Here is a 14,011-nt window from a genome sequence, read left to right as displayed (position 1 = left end):
CTGACATGATGAAAGTCGTATCCCACGGTGTGGCTGGATTCGAACAGGTTCAGACCAAAGGCATGGGTTTCAGGAGGCCACTACAGTAGCAATGGGGACAGGAAAGCTAAGCTTCCAGGACATGGTGATGGAGGGACTGACATCAGGAATTAGGAAAAGCCAAGTCACAGCCCACCAAGATTGTGGGCCCAGGTGACAGGCCACTGACAGAAATGCTCAAGGAAGGGGGATGCACTGTTTGCGGGAGCTGCCAGCTTGGCTGGATCATGGGAGGCGATGGCCAGACCTCCAGGGGCAGTGGCCTTTGAGTTGGTGGCAAAGGTGAGAAACCTGGCTGTAGACAAACAGAGACAGCGGAGGCCCAAAGGGAACAGAACATTAGTTTAATGAGGTAGCGGCTGTTCCCAGCGCCATCCGCCTGTCACCGCTGGGAGACCACAGGATAAAACTGTTGCAGGCGGTTGACTGGCCAAGGAAGGCCAGCGCTTGCTTTGGCCACGCAGCGGTGTCCTCCCTGCCTTCACAGCTGCCAGGCACTTTCAGAGCCAGATTCCACGCCCGGTGTGAGCGCACCACGCCACGCCTCTCAAACCCTTGGGGAGCCTGTCCCTGCTTCTCCGTCTCAGTCTCTCTCCCCTCTCTTATTGTCTCAACTGCTGGAATAACAATGTATACGGAAATAGATATAAACATATAGAGATAAATATATAATATACAATAAACTCTATGCAGAATATCTACACTTAACACTAATTGTCTTAAGGTGTATTGGGTTTAACTTGGAAATTCTCTCAAACCCTTTCAGAAGAAGGTAGGGTACAAATCCTAACCAAATAGGTAAAACTACACATCCACTAAATCCAAGACATGAGTGTGTTTTTCTGTGTGAGCTCCTGTGTGTTCAGCGACAGCCAGCTGTGTTTACAAGGTCGGGGGTTTTCAAAGAGCAGAGCGGGAGGAGCCGAGAGGTCAGGACCCAGGCAGGAAGGGGCACATTCTGATGTGCGTTCCTCTGAGGTTCACCCCACCACGGCCACGTCGCGTGCCACTCCTCCATCTTCCCTTCCAGACTGTGGGCCTCCTGAGGGAGGGGCTCAGTGGGGTCTGATTCATCACCATAACACCTGCATCCAGGCCCATCAAATTATATTATAAAATTCAACCAATGAAGCAAGTATTTATCAAATAAGCTAGTGAGAGGTAGTCCACGGTGACACGTGGTTATTGGTTGAAGGGAGAAGGGAAAAAAAAGGGGAGGCAGGCAGATGAAAGAAGAGGGAGGAAGAGAAGAAGGAAAGAAGGAAAAATGAGCTCCCGTGACATATTCCAGGGCATTTGATGTCCAGGCATAAAATCCATCACTTCAGGCTTCCAGCTTCCAAAAACAGCCCAGAATCATGAGGAGATGGTCCCATCACATCTGTCATTAACCTCAGACGTTAACTGGATGGTAAAACATTTTTGGAAATGAGGTGGTGTGTGTGGCAGGGGACGTGCTCATGTCTCCAGCATCCCTGTGTCACAAGGTGGAGAGGTTCTGAGATCCTCTGCCCGCAGAACCCCTCCCCAGGGGCTGCTGGGAGCCAGCCAGGCATCCTTTGCTGGGGGCCAGTGAGGGTCCAGGCTGGAGGGAAAGTGAGGGTAGGGGTGAGATCTGCAGAGAGGCAAGGGATGGGGAGGGAGGTGTGGTGAAGGGTGTTGGGGTGGGAGGGGGTGGGCAGAGGAAGGGGGAGTGTGGGTGCAGATGAGATATGGGTAAACTGGTGGGGTTAAGGGGGTCATGGATAGGATGATGTTGACTGGGGAAGGTGGTATCTAAATGGTGGGGTGCCAGTGCACAGGGAAAGAGCAGGGCACAGTTGTCATGGTGGCATCATAGAAACCATAAAGGCAGTGATCCTAGAAGTGATAACTCTATTTTATCTAATTTTCACAACAACACCGTGGGTAGACGCTACTACCATCATCCTCATTTTACAAATGGAGACGCTGAGGCACAGAAAGGGTAACAACTTGCCCAAGTTCACCCAGTTAATAAGTGGCAGAGCCAGGGCTCACATCCCAGGAGTCCCAAAGCACAGCCCACACGCCCACCCACCGTGTCACACTGACACTCAGCCAGAAGGGGACACTGGGGCCCAAGAGTCAAAGCAACTTCCCTGGAGCCACAGCCCAGGCACAGCACAGTCAGGATTTGCATCCAGGGCTTCCAGACGTCCAAGGCTGTGCTCTCAAGACGGGGCTCCCTTGACCTTGGCCTGGGCTTGTCCACAGAAGTCTAGAAGGGCCCAGCTATCATGGTAAAGAGGTCTGTGCCCTGCACGTGGCCAGGACTCACCATGAAGTAATAGAGCTGCGAGGACCGGGCCATGAACTCGGGCCGACACACGGCCACGCAGATCTCCACGAAGCCGGCGTGCTGGCTGGGCTTGGCCTCCCCCATCTCACACACGATCCTGCAGAGAGGAGAGGACAGACCCTATGGGTCACAGGAGGGTCACAGGCCTCCCTGCAGTGACCCTGGGGCCCCACACCTACCCCAGCCTCCTTCTCTGCAGAACAATCTCAAGGATGGGCAGGGGAGGAGGAGGTGAAAGTTACTCCATTTCTCAGTGTGAGGGCCCCTCCCTGGTTCTCAGGATATGAGACCTATGGGGTCTCCTTGAAGGCCCTCCATAACAGGGGGTGCCTCTGGGAGGGCCTGTATGTTCTGACCCTGGACACTCAGTCCCTAATTCATAAACTGTACACTCAGCTGTGAATTAGAGTGCAGGGAATGCTTCAGCCAAACAGCTTAGGGAATACAGTTGGCTGGGCGCAGAGAGGTAAAGTGACTTACCCAAGGGTACACAGCCATCAGATAGGGACCTTGGAGCAAACCTAAGGGTTCAGGCCCTCACCTAGGAGCTCTTTGCTCCCAAGGAATGGACTGCCTCAGGAAGGGCTTCCTGCCCCCAGCCCAGCTGGGGGCCTGGCAGGGGAGGAGGCAGATATCCACGCTGGGGCGAAGGGGAGGGTTGTAAATGTTTCCCTTTTAAAACATTTTTATTGTTTCACTTAAAAAATTTGTTCATGTCCTTTGAAAATGAGACAGTACAGAAGTGTGACAGTAAAGAGTAAATGTCCCTTTCTTCACTCCTAATCTCTCTCAAATGTTTGATGTATAAATCCTTGCAGATCTCTCTCTAGACCTATGCAAATATATTATATATATAAAACATATATTTATAATATGTACAAATATACTACATATATAAAATCTCCACTTTACAAGTGAAGAAACAGGCACAAAAAAGTTAGGCAACTTGCCCAAATATATATATTTGCACATATACACACACGGTGTATATATTTATGTCTCATACTATGGACACACATAAACATAAATGTTATATATAACATTTATGCACATACAATTATATACAAACATATATACGCACAGAAACATACACGTGACTCAAAAAATAAAATGGAACTTAACCACCCATTGTTCCTACATTTCCAAATTGCCTTCCAGAAAGGTCGTCCCAATGTACCCTCCCAATGGGAATGTATGAACGTGCTGTTTCTTAATGCCTCTCATCTGCACTGGGCATTAACTTTTAAAATTTGTTCCCCATAACTTTGATTTGCATTTCGCTGGTTACTACTGATGCTAAACATTTTTTTTATGTATGACTTTGGTTCTTTGTCTGCCTTGTGAACTGCACATTGATGCTCTTTGCTCATTTTGTGATGTCTGTCTTTTATCTGTAGAACCCTTTATCAATGTTAAGAAAAAGCACACTGTAAAAAGGCAGAACCATATTTTCAGTTTCTCATTCATATTTTCACTTTACATACAATTTTTGTTGCACAAGTTTTAAGTCTTACGGACTTACATCTCCTAATCTTTTCCTTTATAATTTTTTCTTTTGCAGTTATACCTAGATCACCATCTCTTTCTTGAAATCAAATAAATTCTCACCTGCATTTTCTTCTAATCCTTTCACAGTTTCATTTTTTCCCCTTAATTCTTTAATCCATCTGGAATTTATTTTGGTGTATAATGTGAAGTAAGGGTCTGATACGGTGCTTTTCCCAGGGAGTGAAATTGTACCGCTTACTGAATGAGCTTTTCTTTCCTCGCTGATTTGAAATGTCACCTTTATCACATATTAAATTTTCCTGTATCAGGATTCTTTTTCTGGGTGTTCTTATTCCACTGATCAAACTAGTACCACAATATTTCAATCATGTGGCTTTCTAATATTTTTTCTATCTGGCTATGCAAGTCCAGAGCAGGGCATTTTAAAGTTCTCCAAATCACAATATATCAGTAGCAGCCTGCTCTGGCTTTGCTCTAGGAAGGACTCAGAAAGTTGAAGGAGCCACAGAAGGATCTTTAGGTAAATAAGTGATGCTGGACCAGGATACGTCCTACCAAGCCTGAAGCTGTCAGTCATCTGATCTACTATGAGTACCTTAGGAAGATCTGGATGGAAATCAGGAAGAATTGACAATGGCAGGACTGATGGTTCCAGAATCATGAAATTCAGGCAAGACGTAGCCAGCACAAGTGTAAACTGCACTCACCTACCTACACGAGACCTTGCAAAGAGTCAATAAGTTATGCACACAGGGACAAGTGGCAAGGTTTCACTCTGGGAGGGGCAGCAGAGAGGCACATGGTATCGATTCTCTCGTGCCGGTGAACATTTTATGCTTGTGTTTGCTGGGCTGGAAAATTGTATTTACTTATTTATAAGGCGATACATGACTTGCAAACCTCCCCTGCCAGGTAGGTTAGAGGTCAAGGTCACTTGTTGAGTGGCCCTCTCAGTGGACCAGCAGACTTGTCAGGGACAAAAACAATCTGAGTCCTCACAGGCCTGAGAGTGGGTGTGGAGGTTCATTTTCAGTCTCCATGGAGAGTGGCACAGGGTCAGCTTCTTTTGTAATAGGGGGAGGACATGAGTAGAGAGTTAGGGACAGTGGAGGGAGTTGGGGTCAGGGACTGAACTCACACTTCTGCAGATTTTAATTTTGCTTCGTCTCATTCCTATACACCTCACATCCCAAGAAGGTAACAATCACTTTCCCCTTCTCTCCCAGCCATCTCCGCTTCCCCATTCTGCACCTCCCCAGATACAGCAGCTGGCTAGTGCAGCGCTGGGGAATTATGGCGTCCCACCACACTCTAGAACATTAGGAGCATTCTCCTTTTCTGTCCACCAGCTTTAAGACCGTCTGTTGTTGATCCGGGAAGAAAAGTCAGTATCAGTCATCTATTTTTATGGACCTGCACCTCCCCATGTCTCAGATGGCTTCCACTTACTGTTCCGCAGGGATGTAGCCATCCACCAAAGGGCTGCACTCCACGCCGGCCACCTTGACATGGGAGGCAATGTCCCGGAATTCCAGGCCCAGGTTCTCCCCTCGGATGGTGACCTTGGTGCCCCCTTCCCGGGGGCCTGTCACTGGGATTATCTGGAAGGAGGAAGCCCAGTAATCAGACACAAGATATAGTCATCACCCACCTGCTGATGGGGCAAGGAGAGGCTGTTGGCTCGTCCCTCTCTCCACCTCATTCCCTGAGTTGAGTCCAAGTCCACGAGGGCACCCAGGTCTGGGACTGTCAATGGACAGGAGCTTCTGGTAGAATAGTCTGTGATTGTGTGTGGTTTTAGGAGCAAGGTTCAAAGTCCCTTGCTCCTTTTCCCATTTCACAGAAGAAGAGATAGAATGTGATCTACAATGCTACTGGGTGATTCATAGAAAACTGGGATTAAAGCCTGCCAGCGTTTGCTTGTGTTGGTTCCACTCTCAAAGAAAATGAACAAGGCTCCTCTCCACCTACAGCCCTCCAGAGGATGGCGTCCATCCGTCGTTCAAGATCCTTGTCAAAAGTCACTTCCCCATCACCAGATGTTCTCTCCGTCTCTCTCCACTGAAATTCCTGGACGCCTTCTTTGTGTTCTTTTCACGGTAACATTTGTATCTGATTCCCCATCCTGCCACCCTGACCCCTCCTCTTCTGGAACTGAGTCTCTGAGAGCAGGGATGGTGGTGTTTCACTTCTCCGTGTGGACTTTTCAGCGACAGCATCGTGTTTATTTCTTGAGTTATAATGGTATTGAAAACCCCAGCTATCTCAAGCATCTGCCTGGAGTTAGAAAGAGCATTTGTCACAGCCCCTCTGCCTTCATTGTTTGGCTTGGTTTCTAAGGAGATGGGTTTAATTTAGACTTTACCCTCATACACTTGGCCAGAACGCCTGGCTTTCCCTCCTAAGACGTCATTGCTGATGTTACAAACTCATGATTGGAATGTTAGGATTCAACCACTTTGAATCCTGCTTTGAGGTGGGGGCTCCATACAGTTCACAGCATCTAATTATAACCTCCTACAGTAGTGACCTTGGTGGCACATGACATTCTGTGCCAGTCTCCCCTGGCATTTGACAGACCAGAGGACGGCCCATCTCCTATTCCTGGTGCCTCTGAACACCAGCCCCTGGATCTTGGCCAGTGTCAATGGCATCACAATCGGAGAAGCCAGATAGGTCAGCTCTTAATATTTTCTACTCTCACCACCCCCCCACGAAGGGTTACACCTGGGGCTTCTATCCTTGGGGGAGGGTGAAGGATGGGGGAGGGGTGACAGCTTTGCCCGGGAGGCTGTTCACCTACAAAAGTCAAGATACCTCCTGCTTCTCATACTTGCAGGCATGCGTGTCTGTGAGTGAGCGTGCGTGAGTGTGAGGGTTTGCACATGCAGGTTCCCACAGCAGTGAAAAAACAGATTCTTTGGAGACACAGGCCCATTTCTGTGTGAGGGAGGCGGACAGACAGAGGGGGAGCGGGTGGGGGGAGTCCCTGCTCTTCCCAGATGCCTGCCCAGCCAGTCCCCGAAGTGCCGCTGGCACCTGGCAGCAGCATCTGCATGATATTCCAGCCGTGGCTTGTCGTCCTGAAAGAGGAGTTTTATCTCTGGCCCAGTCCTTGGTTCCCCAGGTCCCCTGGAGGGCCGATGCCAGTATGGAGCCAGTAAATAGCCTCCGTTGCAGGGAGATTTGTTTAATTTGCCAATCTCCTCCCTGTGATTTTCTTGGTCTCAGGCCAAGAAGAAAGCAAGTCCTACTGTTTTTGCCAGACACACCATTAGCAGTCCTGCGTGGCAGCCCCCGGGGATGGCTTCTTGCTACGGGCTCTGAGGGTGGGGGGCGGCAGGAAAGGAGGGAAGGGGGCTCCACCCAGGTGCGGGGCCGAGGCACCCACCTGCCTTCCTTCTCCGGATAATTCTGTAGGTGAAATGCACAAGTACCTTTCCCCAGTTTGAGAATCACAGTTGAGATTCCTGCCCATGCAGGAGACTGAAGTCAGGGCCAAATGAGGCTCCCAGTGTCTGGAAAACCAGGAACAGGGAGGGCAAAGGGGTCACACCGGGGCACATCTAGAGAGCCGAGCCCAAGAGGCTGCTTCGCTGGAGGGAGCTTTTCGCTCACAAGTCAAGGGCTCCTTCCTGCTCATACACATCCCTGGTGTGTGTGCATCAATCGTGAGGGGAGGTGCGGGGGAACACAGGGCTGCTTTGCCTCCGTGGTGGCAGAGAACAGAGACCATCAATCAGGAATCAAGAGACCTGGCCTTCAGGGCCCATTTGATTTACACTTTGGTTAGAGAAAATCTGAGCTGTGGTCTTTTATGTGGGGAAGGGTTATAATCCTGGCCGTGGCGGGCATCGTGGGTGGAACTGTCTCCCTCTAACCTCATACGTTAAAGCTGTAAACCCTAGAACCTCAGAACTGTGATCTTTGGAGAAAGGGTCTGTCTAGAGATAATCAAGTCAAAATGAGGTCATTCAGGTGGGTCCTAATCCAAGGTGGCTGGTGTCCTCAGAGAAAGGGGAGATTCGGACAGAGACACATGTGGCAGGAAGAGGACGTGAAGAGACACAGAGGAAGGAAGGAAGAAGATAGCTACCGACAAGCCAAGGAGAGCGGCCTGGAACAGACCCTTCCCTCCCTGCCCTTGGAAGGAACCAACCCTGTGACACCTTGCTTTCTACTTCTAGCCTCTGGAACGAGAGACAAGACATTTCTGCTGTTTCAGGCCCCGGTCTGGGGCCCTTCATTCCTGGGACAGGGTTGTTGTGAGGCCAGATGAAGGGAGGGCTGTGGGGGTATCGCACAGACTCTGAAGCCCCACACAACTGTTCGGCCTCTAACCGTGCCCACCATTGTTAGGGCACCAGACGCAGGAGTTCGTGAAACCGCGCGGAGCTGGACGCCGTCTCCCCTCACTGTGTGCGGGCAGACTGAGCTTCCTTCTCCTCTTCTTTCCTCTGCCCCCCCACCCCCCAGCCATGATTACCATCAGCATCAACCGCGGCAAAGAGGCGCTGAGCCCCCACCATGTGAGAAGTGTCAGACAGCGTCCTGCTGCTGAGACGTGCACGTCTCTCCCTTATTTTACGAGAGGAGCAAGGGGCTCCAGCCACAGTGGGGGCTCCCTAAGGGGAGGCTTTCTGCCAGGAGTGCGAAGTGGGGAGACGAAGACACCAGGGCAGCGATGGGCTTAGACGTGTGGTTTAGCAACGATTTTAACCATGTTGATGATGACCTTGAGGAGGAAGAGAATGGTGAGATGCCCTCGGGCTGGGCATGCAGCCAAGCATTTTGTATGTATTCGTTCATACACTCCCTGTGCCTCCCCTGTGAGGTGAATGCTCAGACCCATTGTACAAGTGAGGAGGCTGAGGCTGGAGACAGCGATGACTTAGCCCCAGGGGACCCAATAGTTAGTTAGGATTCGCAAATGGAGGGGGATTAAAATGCTGTTCTCTGTGACCCCAATATTTGCATGTTTAGTTCTGCCCCACCCTATCACTGCTCTTTGCTCCTGGGTCCCCTCTGTCCTCCCTAACTGGGCTCCGGGTCTGTTTCTGCCATCTCACAGCTCAGGTCTTGCTTTGTGTGGGTCCTGAGGCCTCTCCATTTCCACCTGCTTCCCACCTCCAGGGCCGGGCTCTGCGCCCTTGCCCCCCACGCAGCCTCCCCCATGGGCTGTCTGCTTAATGAGGCTGCCGCTGACGAAGCTTTATGGCCTTGTCACGGAGACTTGGAGACCAAGAAGGGGGGTGTCGAAGACTTCGAGTCCTTTCCGACACAGCTCACATAGAGACTCCAGCAGGATAGTTGAGCTCTCTCTGCTTTGGACCTCCTTTGATAAGGGAAGGGTCTCTGAACCAAGCCTACAGCTTCTGTGCATTTGCAAGAAAACAAGGATGCCCGCAACCAGCCAGGGAACCTGGTGATCACTGGGGTGACGGATACCATGCCAGGCATGGCTTTGGGGACCCAGCCAATGGCAGGGCAGGGCTCAGCAGCCCAGAGCGGGCCCAGCGGACCATGGCTCACCTCTGTGATGCGGGGGTTTGTGCACTTGCTGTTGGCGCCCGACAGCTCCAGCCACTGGGTCTCGTGGATGGGGCAGTGCTGCCGCAGCGTGCACTGGCCCTGGCCCTGGCACCAGCCGCACTCGAAGTCTGGGTCCGCCTTGAGGCACAGCCCGCAGCTCTCGCGCATGGCGCCGCACTTATAGAGGTGAACTGCGGGCAGAGGGCAAGTGGTACTTGGGGGTGTGTGCAGGGGGCTGGGAGGGGCCCGGGAGGTGGACCAGGAGCGCAGTCCCAGCCTCAGATGATGGGACACAGGGCAGCTGTGTCCTCTCAGCCCTTTGGATACAGAGAAGGCCTGAGCAGGGGAACATGGCTGGGAGGTGGAGTCCCCCCCAGTCTCAGGGGCCCTTCTTCCAGCCAGTCCTGCTCACCCACCCATGCTGAGCAGTCACAGTGGTGGGGATGCTGGAGGGCGGGCTTGGCAGGGGCTGGGGACAAATGGCACTGCCCATGAAGGGGAGCTGCTCCCTCCACCTGCTCCCCTACCTCCCCCGGCCCTTCTTCTGCACCTTTATTCTGAGCTGGGTTGTCGATGTTGAAGTGCCCGTTCCATACGACTGTCAGCTCCACTGGGAGGTTGTTGATCTCCATGCCTTCGTAGGAATACTGCAGCAGGTCCGGGAGGAAAGGAGAAAGCTGGTCACAAAGGGTTCTAGGGAGGGCCCAGTGTTCGGCCTGGTGCCCACAAGAGCATGGGGTGCCAAGGACAGGCCAAGGCTGTGTGTGTGCGTGTGTGTGTATGTGGGTACGGGTAAGCACGTAGGCACAGGCAGGGTGGGGAAGCACACCGCAAGGGGCCCAGAAGCTAAGGGGGGAGGGCCAGGCCTGAGTGGGACGCCCATCTGGAATGCGGGTTCACAGGGTAGACCTGAGCAAGTGGCTTGGCCACCTTCTCTGGAGGCCTGTTCCCACCAGTTGGCTTTCCCCCGGAGGTTTAACTGAGGGAGGTGCCCGCTTCCTCCCCGGCTGCCCAGGGGAACTCTGGCCTTTAGGGCCTTACCAGGCCCTTGAGTTGATTTGGGAACTTTAATTTCTAGGAAATGTTTGGGGGAGATGGGTGCTTTACCAGAGACCTGATCAGTTCCCAACAGGGATAGTGATCAGAGAGGGTAAGAAATGAAGGGGCTGCCCTCTTCAGGGGATGAGGGGCTCAGGGTTACCAGCGAAGAGGACTGGGTGGAAGCTCAGAGGTGAGGTGGGAAACCCTGAGGCTCACACCTAGGAATCTGGGTCGAGGCTCCAGAGGCTCCAAGACGGAGCCCGGGCCCAGCTCTGCAGCTGCCCTCTGGGTGCTGCTTCCCTGCCCAGCTCTCCTCGGAGTCTGATGTCCCACCCGGCTTGGTCCAGGCCTTGGGAATGTGGTGCCAAGGAGTGAGGAGGAGGGGAGGGGGGAGGTATGCTCAGGGGTGCCAGTGGAGGGGCAGTCCCTGGCATGCCAGCCTCCATCTGCCTTCTGACAGCAGACACTTCCCATCCCCAGAGAAGGAGGGTAGGCGGCAGGAACTCCCAGCCTGTCTTGGGCAGCATTTCCAATCTCTACCTGGTGATTTCTCATTATTCCACTGGATTCTGCCCACCATAGGGGGTGGGATGGAGGGTCAGAGCTGAGACAGGTTTTCTGCAGAGGAGAGGCTGAGGGCAGGCAATTTGTTAGAAAAGGTCAGTCCAGGGGACCTGGTCTGAAGTTGTGTTTGTAGAGCCAGAGGGCTCTTTTAACTTGGAGATTAGGTTTGGTGGTGCGGGGCCATGGGGATGTTCATGGATGTTGGGTAGGCAGCTGATGCTCCCTCCTTCACTGAGGGGAGGACAGTGTAGAACCGGGAGCATGCATCAGCTGGGGAGGGTCTCAGGCATCTGCAGAGGCTTCTAAAGGAGCTGTTACCATCCTCATCTGGGAAATTGCCCTATAACGCTGAGTTATAGAATGTGCTCCATGGTGAATATGCTGAGACGCCGTCTTCATACAGAAACATAAGTAGGACGTGCGTCCAGCCTGCTTCAGGCTCTGCCCTAGTGCTCCAAAAGTTTTCACTAACTCCTTGGTGAAGATGCCAGGCCAGGAAGCCACACTGGGTGTTTCCCTCACAATGGCGGTGGTTTGCACTGCACCATCCACACTCTCATATAATCTCCCTTGAGACCTATGACACCTGGGCCAGGGCCAGGGCCAGGGTCTAGGCTCAGCCACAGAAGAAAGTGAAGCTCCCCACCCACTGCAGGAACAACAGGGAAGAATTTTTTTGGATCATCCTGTAACTCAGCTGGTGACTCAAGCTTTTCACCATGTAGCCCAGTAACCAACTGCCCAGAGACCAAATTTTTTGCCTCTGGGTGGGTCACTGCAAGTTGTCCTGAGTTTTCTCAAAAAGCCTCTTCTGCTCTAGACTGGCGGTTCTCAGGGTGGCCTATGGGCCACCTTCAGCAGAATCGTGGTTGGGGGGAGGTGAGGTCTTCTAAATGCAGATTCCAGGGCCCCACCAGACCTGCTGAATCGGCATCTCGCGAGACAGGAGTATTTCCAAGGAGGTACTCTAGTGAGTCTGGTGCCGCTAAAGTTAGAGAATCAGTGCTCCTGGCCGTCGGCTAGCAGCAGGGAGACAGAGGACTGCCAAGGGGGAAGCATGTAGGAGCAAGAGGAGGGCGGGTGGAGGGGGAGAACACTTTCCAGACGCCCCCTCCCCGTTTCCTCCCCTAGTGAAGCTCCGCTGCCCATCTTCTCACCCCTCTTCTCCAGGGCCCCGTGAGGCACAGGCGGTGACGAGGGCTGGTGTCAGGCTGCTCCAGCCTCTGGGAGGGATGCTGGTGGTGCCTAACTCACCACTGGAGCCAGGCTCCTGCTTCTCTGGGTCTGGCCAGGACCCAAAGTGGAAGCAACAGGTGGTGCCCAGGGGTGTGCTGGCCAAAGATCAGTAGAATCATCAGGCCTCTCACAGTAACGACCTGAAATCCCCCAGAGAACAAGGCAAGAACTACTGCCTGTGTACGCATCTAGGTGTCTGCATGCACGAATGTGTCTGCATGGTGACTCCAGGAGAGGTCTGTGCACACATCCGTGTTACCTACTCGTTCAGACATGCATGTGCACATGAGCACACACGGGCACACACATGTGCTGCCATGAAGTGGCTCCACAGTACAGGCTATGTGAACGTGGGCAGACGATCTGAGTCTCAGACTCCCCAAGTGTAAAGTGGGAATCACACACAGTGCAAACCTCGTGTGGCTGTTGGGAGGGCTGAAGATAACCATCCGATGCTCTGAGCACAGTGCCTGTCGCAGAGAATGAGCACCCAAATATTACTGTGTAATTTAATCTCTGTGTATACACTTGGGGATGCTGTGCAAAAACATACTTGTGTTCCCTGTGTTTACGTTTATGTGGAATAATAATAGCAGCCCTTACTGAGTTTTACGCGCCAGACATGCGTACATATGGAGATGTACGCAGACGAGAACACTTATGTGCTCAGATGTGCATGTGTGTTTGTGTGCACGTGTTTCCTTTTTGAAGAAAATTGAAAATAAAAAAGGCTTCCGGATCAAATATGCTGGGCATTGCTTCCTTTTTCTCCCCACCCCATTCCTGAGATCTTGATTCTGTAATATTACAGAAATCATTAATCCTGTGTGCTCCCCCCGAACCCCTTGGTCTCTAGAGAACTCACCCTCCTGCCTGGAGATGTCCCCCCTCCTCCCCCCGCCATGACCTGCATCCAGCAGGGGGAGGGGCAGACAGCTGGGGAGCCAGGACCACTGGCTCCCATCTCCCAGACTCCCCACCTCCACTCCACTTAGCATTTATATAGCTCTCTGTAATCAGTGGGCAGTTAATCTGCACAAAGCCCAGAGATGAGGAAAGAGTGTTTCAGGCTCCCAGGGGCCAGGGGGTTAAGTGTCTCAATCAAGCTCTGGCACACCACGGCCCAGCTTGTGGATGGCGCTGCTCATCACCTGGGGAGAGTGTAAGCCTCAGCTTCTCTACCTCCAAAAGCAAAGAGAAAACTTCTGTATAACTTAGGCATTCTTCCCTCCAACCATCCTCTTGTCTGAGATACTCTGCTGGAAAATTCTATCGTTCTATTCTCAAGGTAAGATGCCCATCTCCAGGATCCTGCAGGGCTCAGCTGTGCTCCAGTAAAGCAGGAAGGGGAAAAGTGGCCCCTGTTGGTCTCCCCAGCCTTGTTTTGCATGTGGTAAACTGGGACACCCCGAGAAACCATGAGGCCACGTGGGTCGTGGAAGCTGGGCCCAGAGCCCCAGGGCCCGGTGCGGCCCACTTCCTCACGCCATTGCCGGTGAGGGAGAGGCGGGCACCGGGCACTATTATTAGCAGCACTTGACATTTCCTGGAGCCTTGGTCTAAAGGAGGCCACGCACACCCCCCGTGGCTCCCTCCTCCAACTGCCGCCTGTGAACTGCCCTGTTCTCCTTCTACAGGCCCCCGAGGGCGGCAGTGATTGGCCGATGGCCTGACCCCAAACAGTGGGCTGGAAGTGACCTGCCTGCCCATGCAGCCCTGTGTTGTGCCCGTGCAGAATATTCCTGTGTCTCTCTTTTCCTTCTCTGCCCT

At 52.6% G+C, this 14,011-nt stretch overlaps 1 protein-coding gene across 4 annotated transcripts in view; it reads right to left on the bottom strand.

Annotated features, from left to right (window-relative positions):
• PLXNA4 (plexin A4) overlaps positions 1 to 14,011 on the bottom strand; it is a 565,291-nt gene that overhangs the window by 62,319 nt on the left and 488,961 nt on the right. For all 4 annotated transcript variants that reach the window (XM_031455378.2, XM_064487352.1, XM_064487353.1 and 1 more), the window contains 4 exons: positions 9,951 to 10,047; positions 9,401 to 9,591; positions 5,318 to 5,469; positions 2,339 to 2,456 (listed from right to left, as the gene is read on the bottom strand). In XM_031455378.2, the coding sequence (XP_031311238.2) occupies positions 2,339 to 2,456; positions 5,318 to 5,469; positions 9,401 to 9,591; positions 9,951 to 10,047 (558 nt within the window). The remainder of the gene's footprint in view (positions 1 to 2,338; positions 2,457 to 5,317; positions 5,470 to 9,400; positions 9,592 to 9,950; positions 10,048 to 14,011) is intronic.

Source organism: Camelus dromedarius, chromosome 7 (genome assembly GCF_036321535.1).
Source record: "Camelus dromedarius isolate mCamDro1 chromosome 7, mCamDro1.pat, whole genome shotgun sequence".
NCBI classification, from domain to species: Eukaryota; Metazoa; Chordata; class Mammalia; order Artiodactyla; family Camelidae; genus Camelus; species Camelus dromedarius.
Note: the sequence above shows the minus strand (reverse complement) of the source record. Positions and strands in the feature narration are given on the sequence as shown.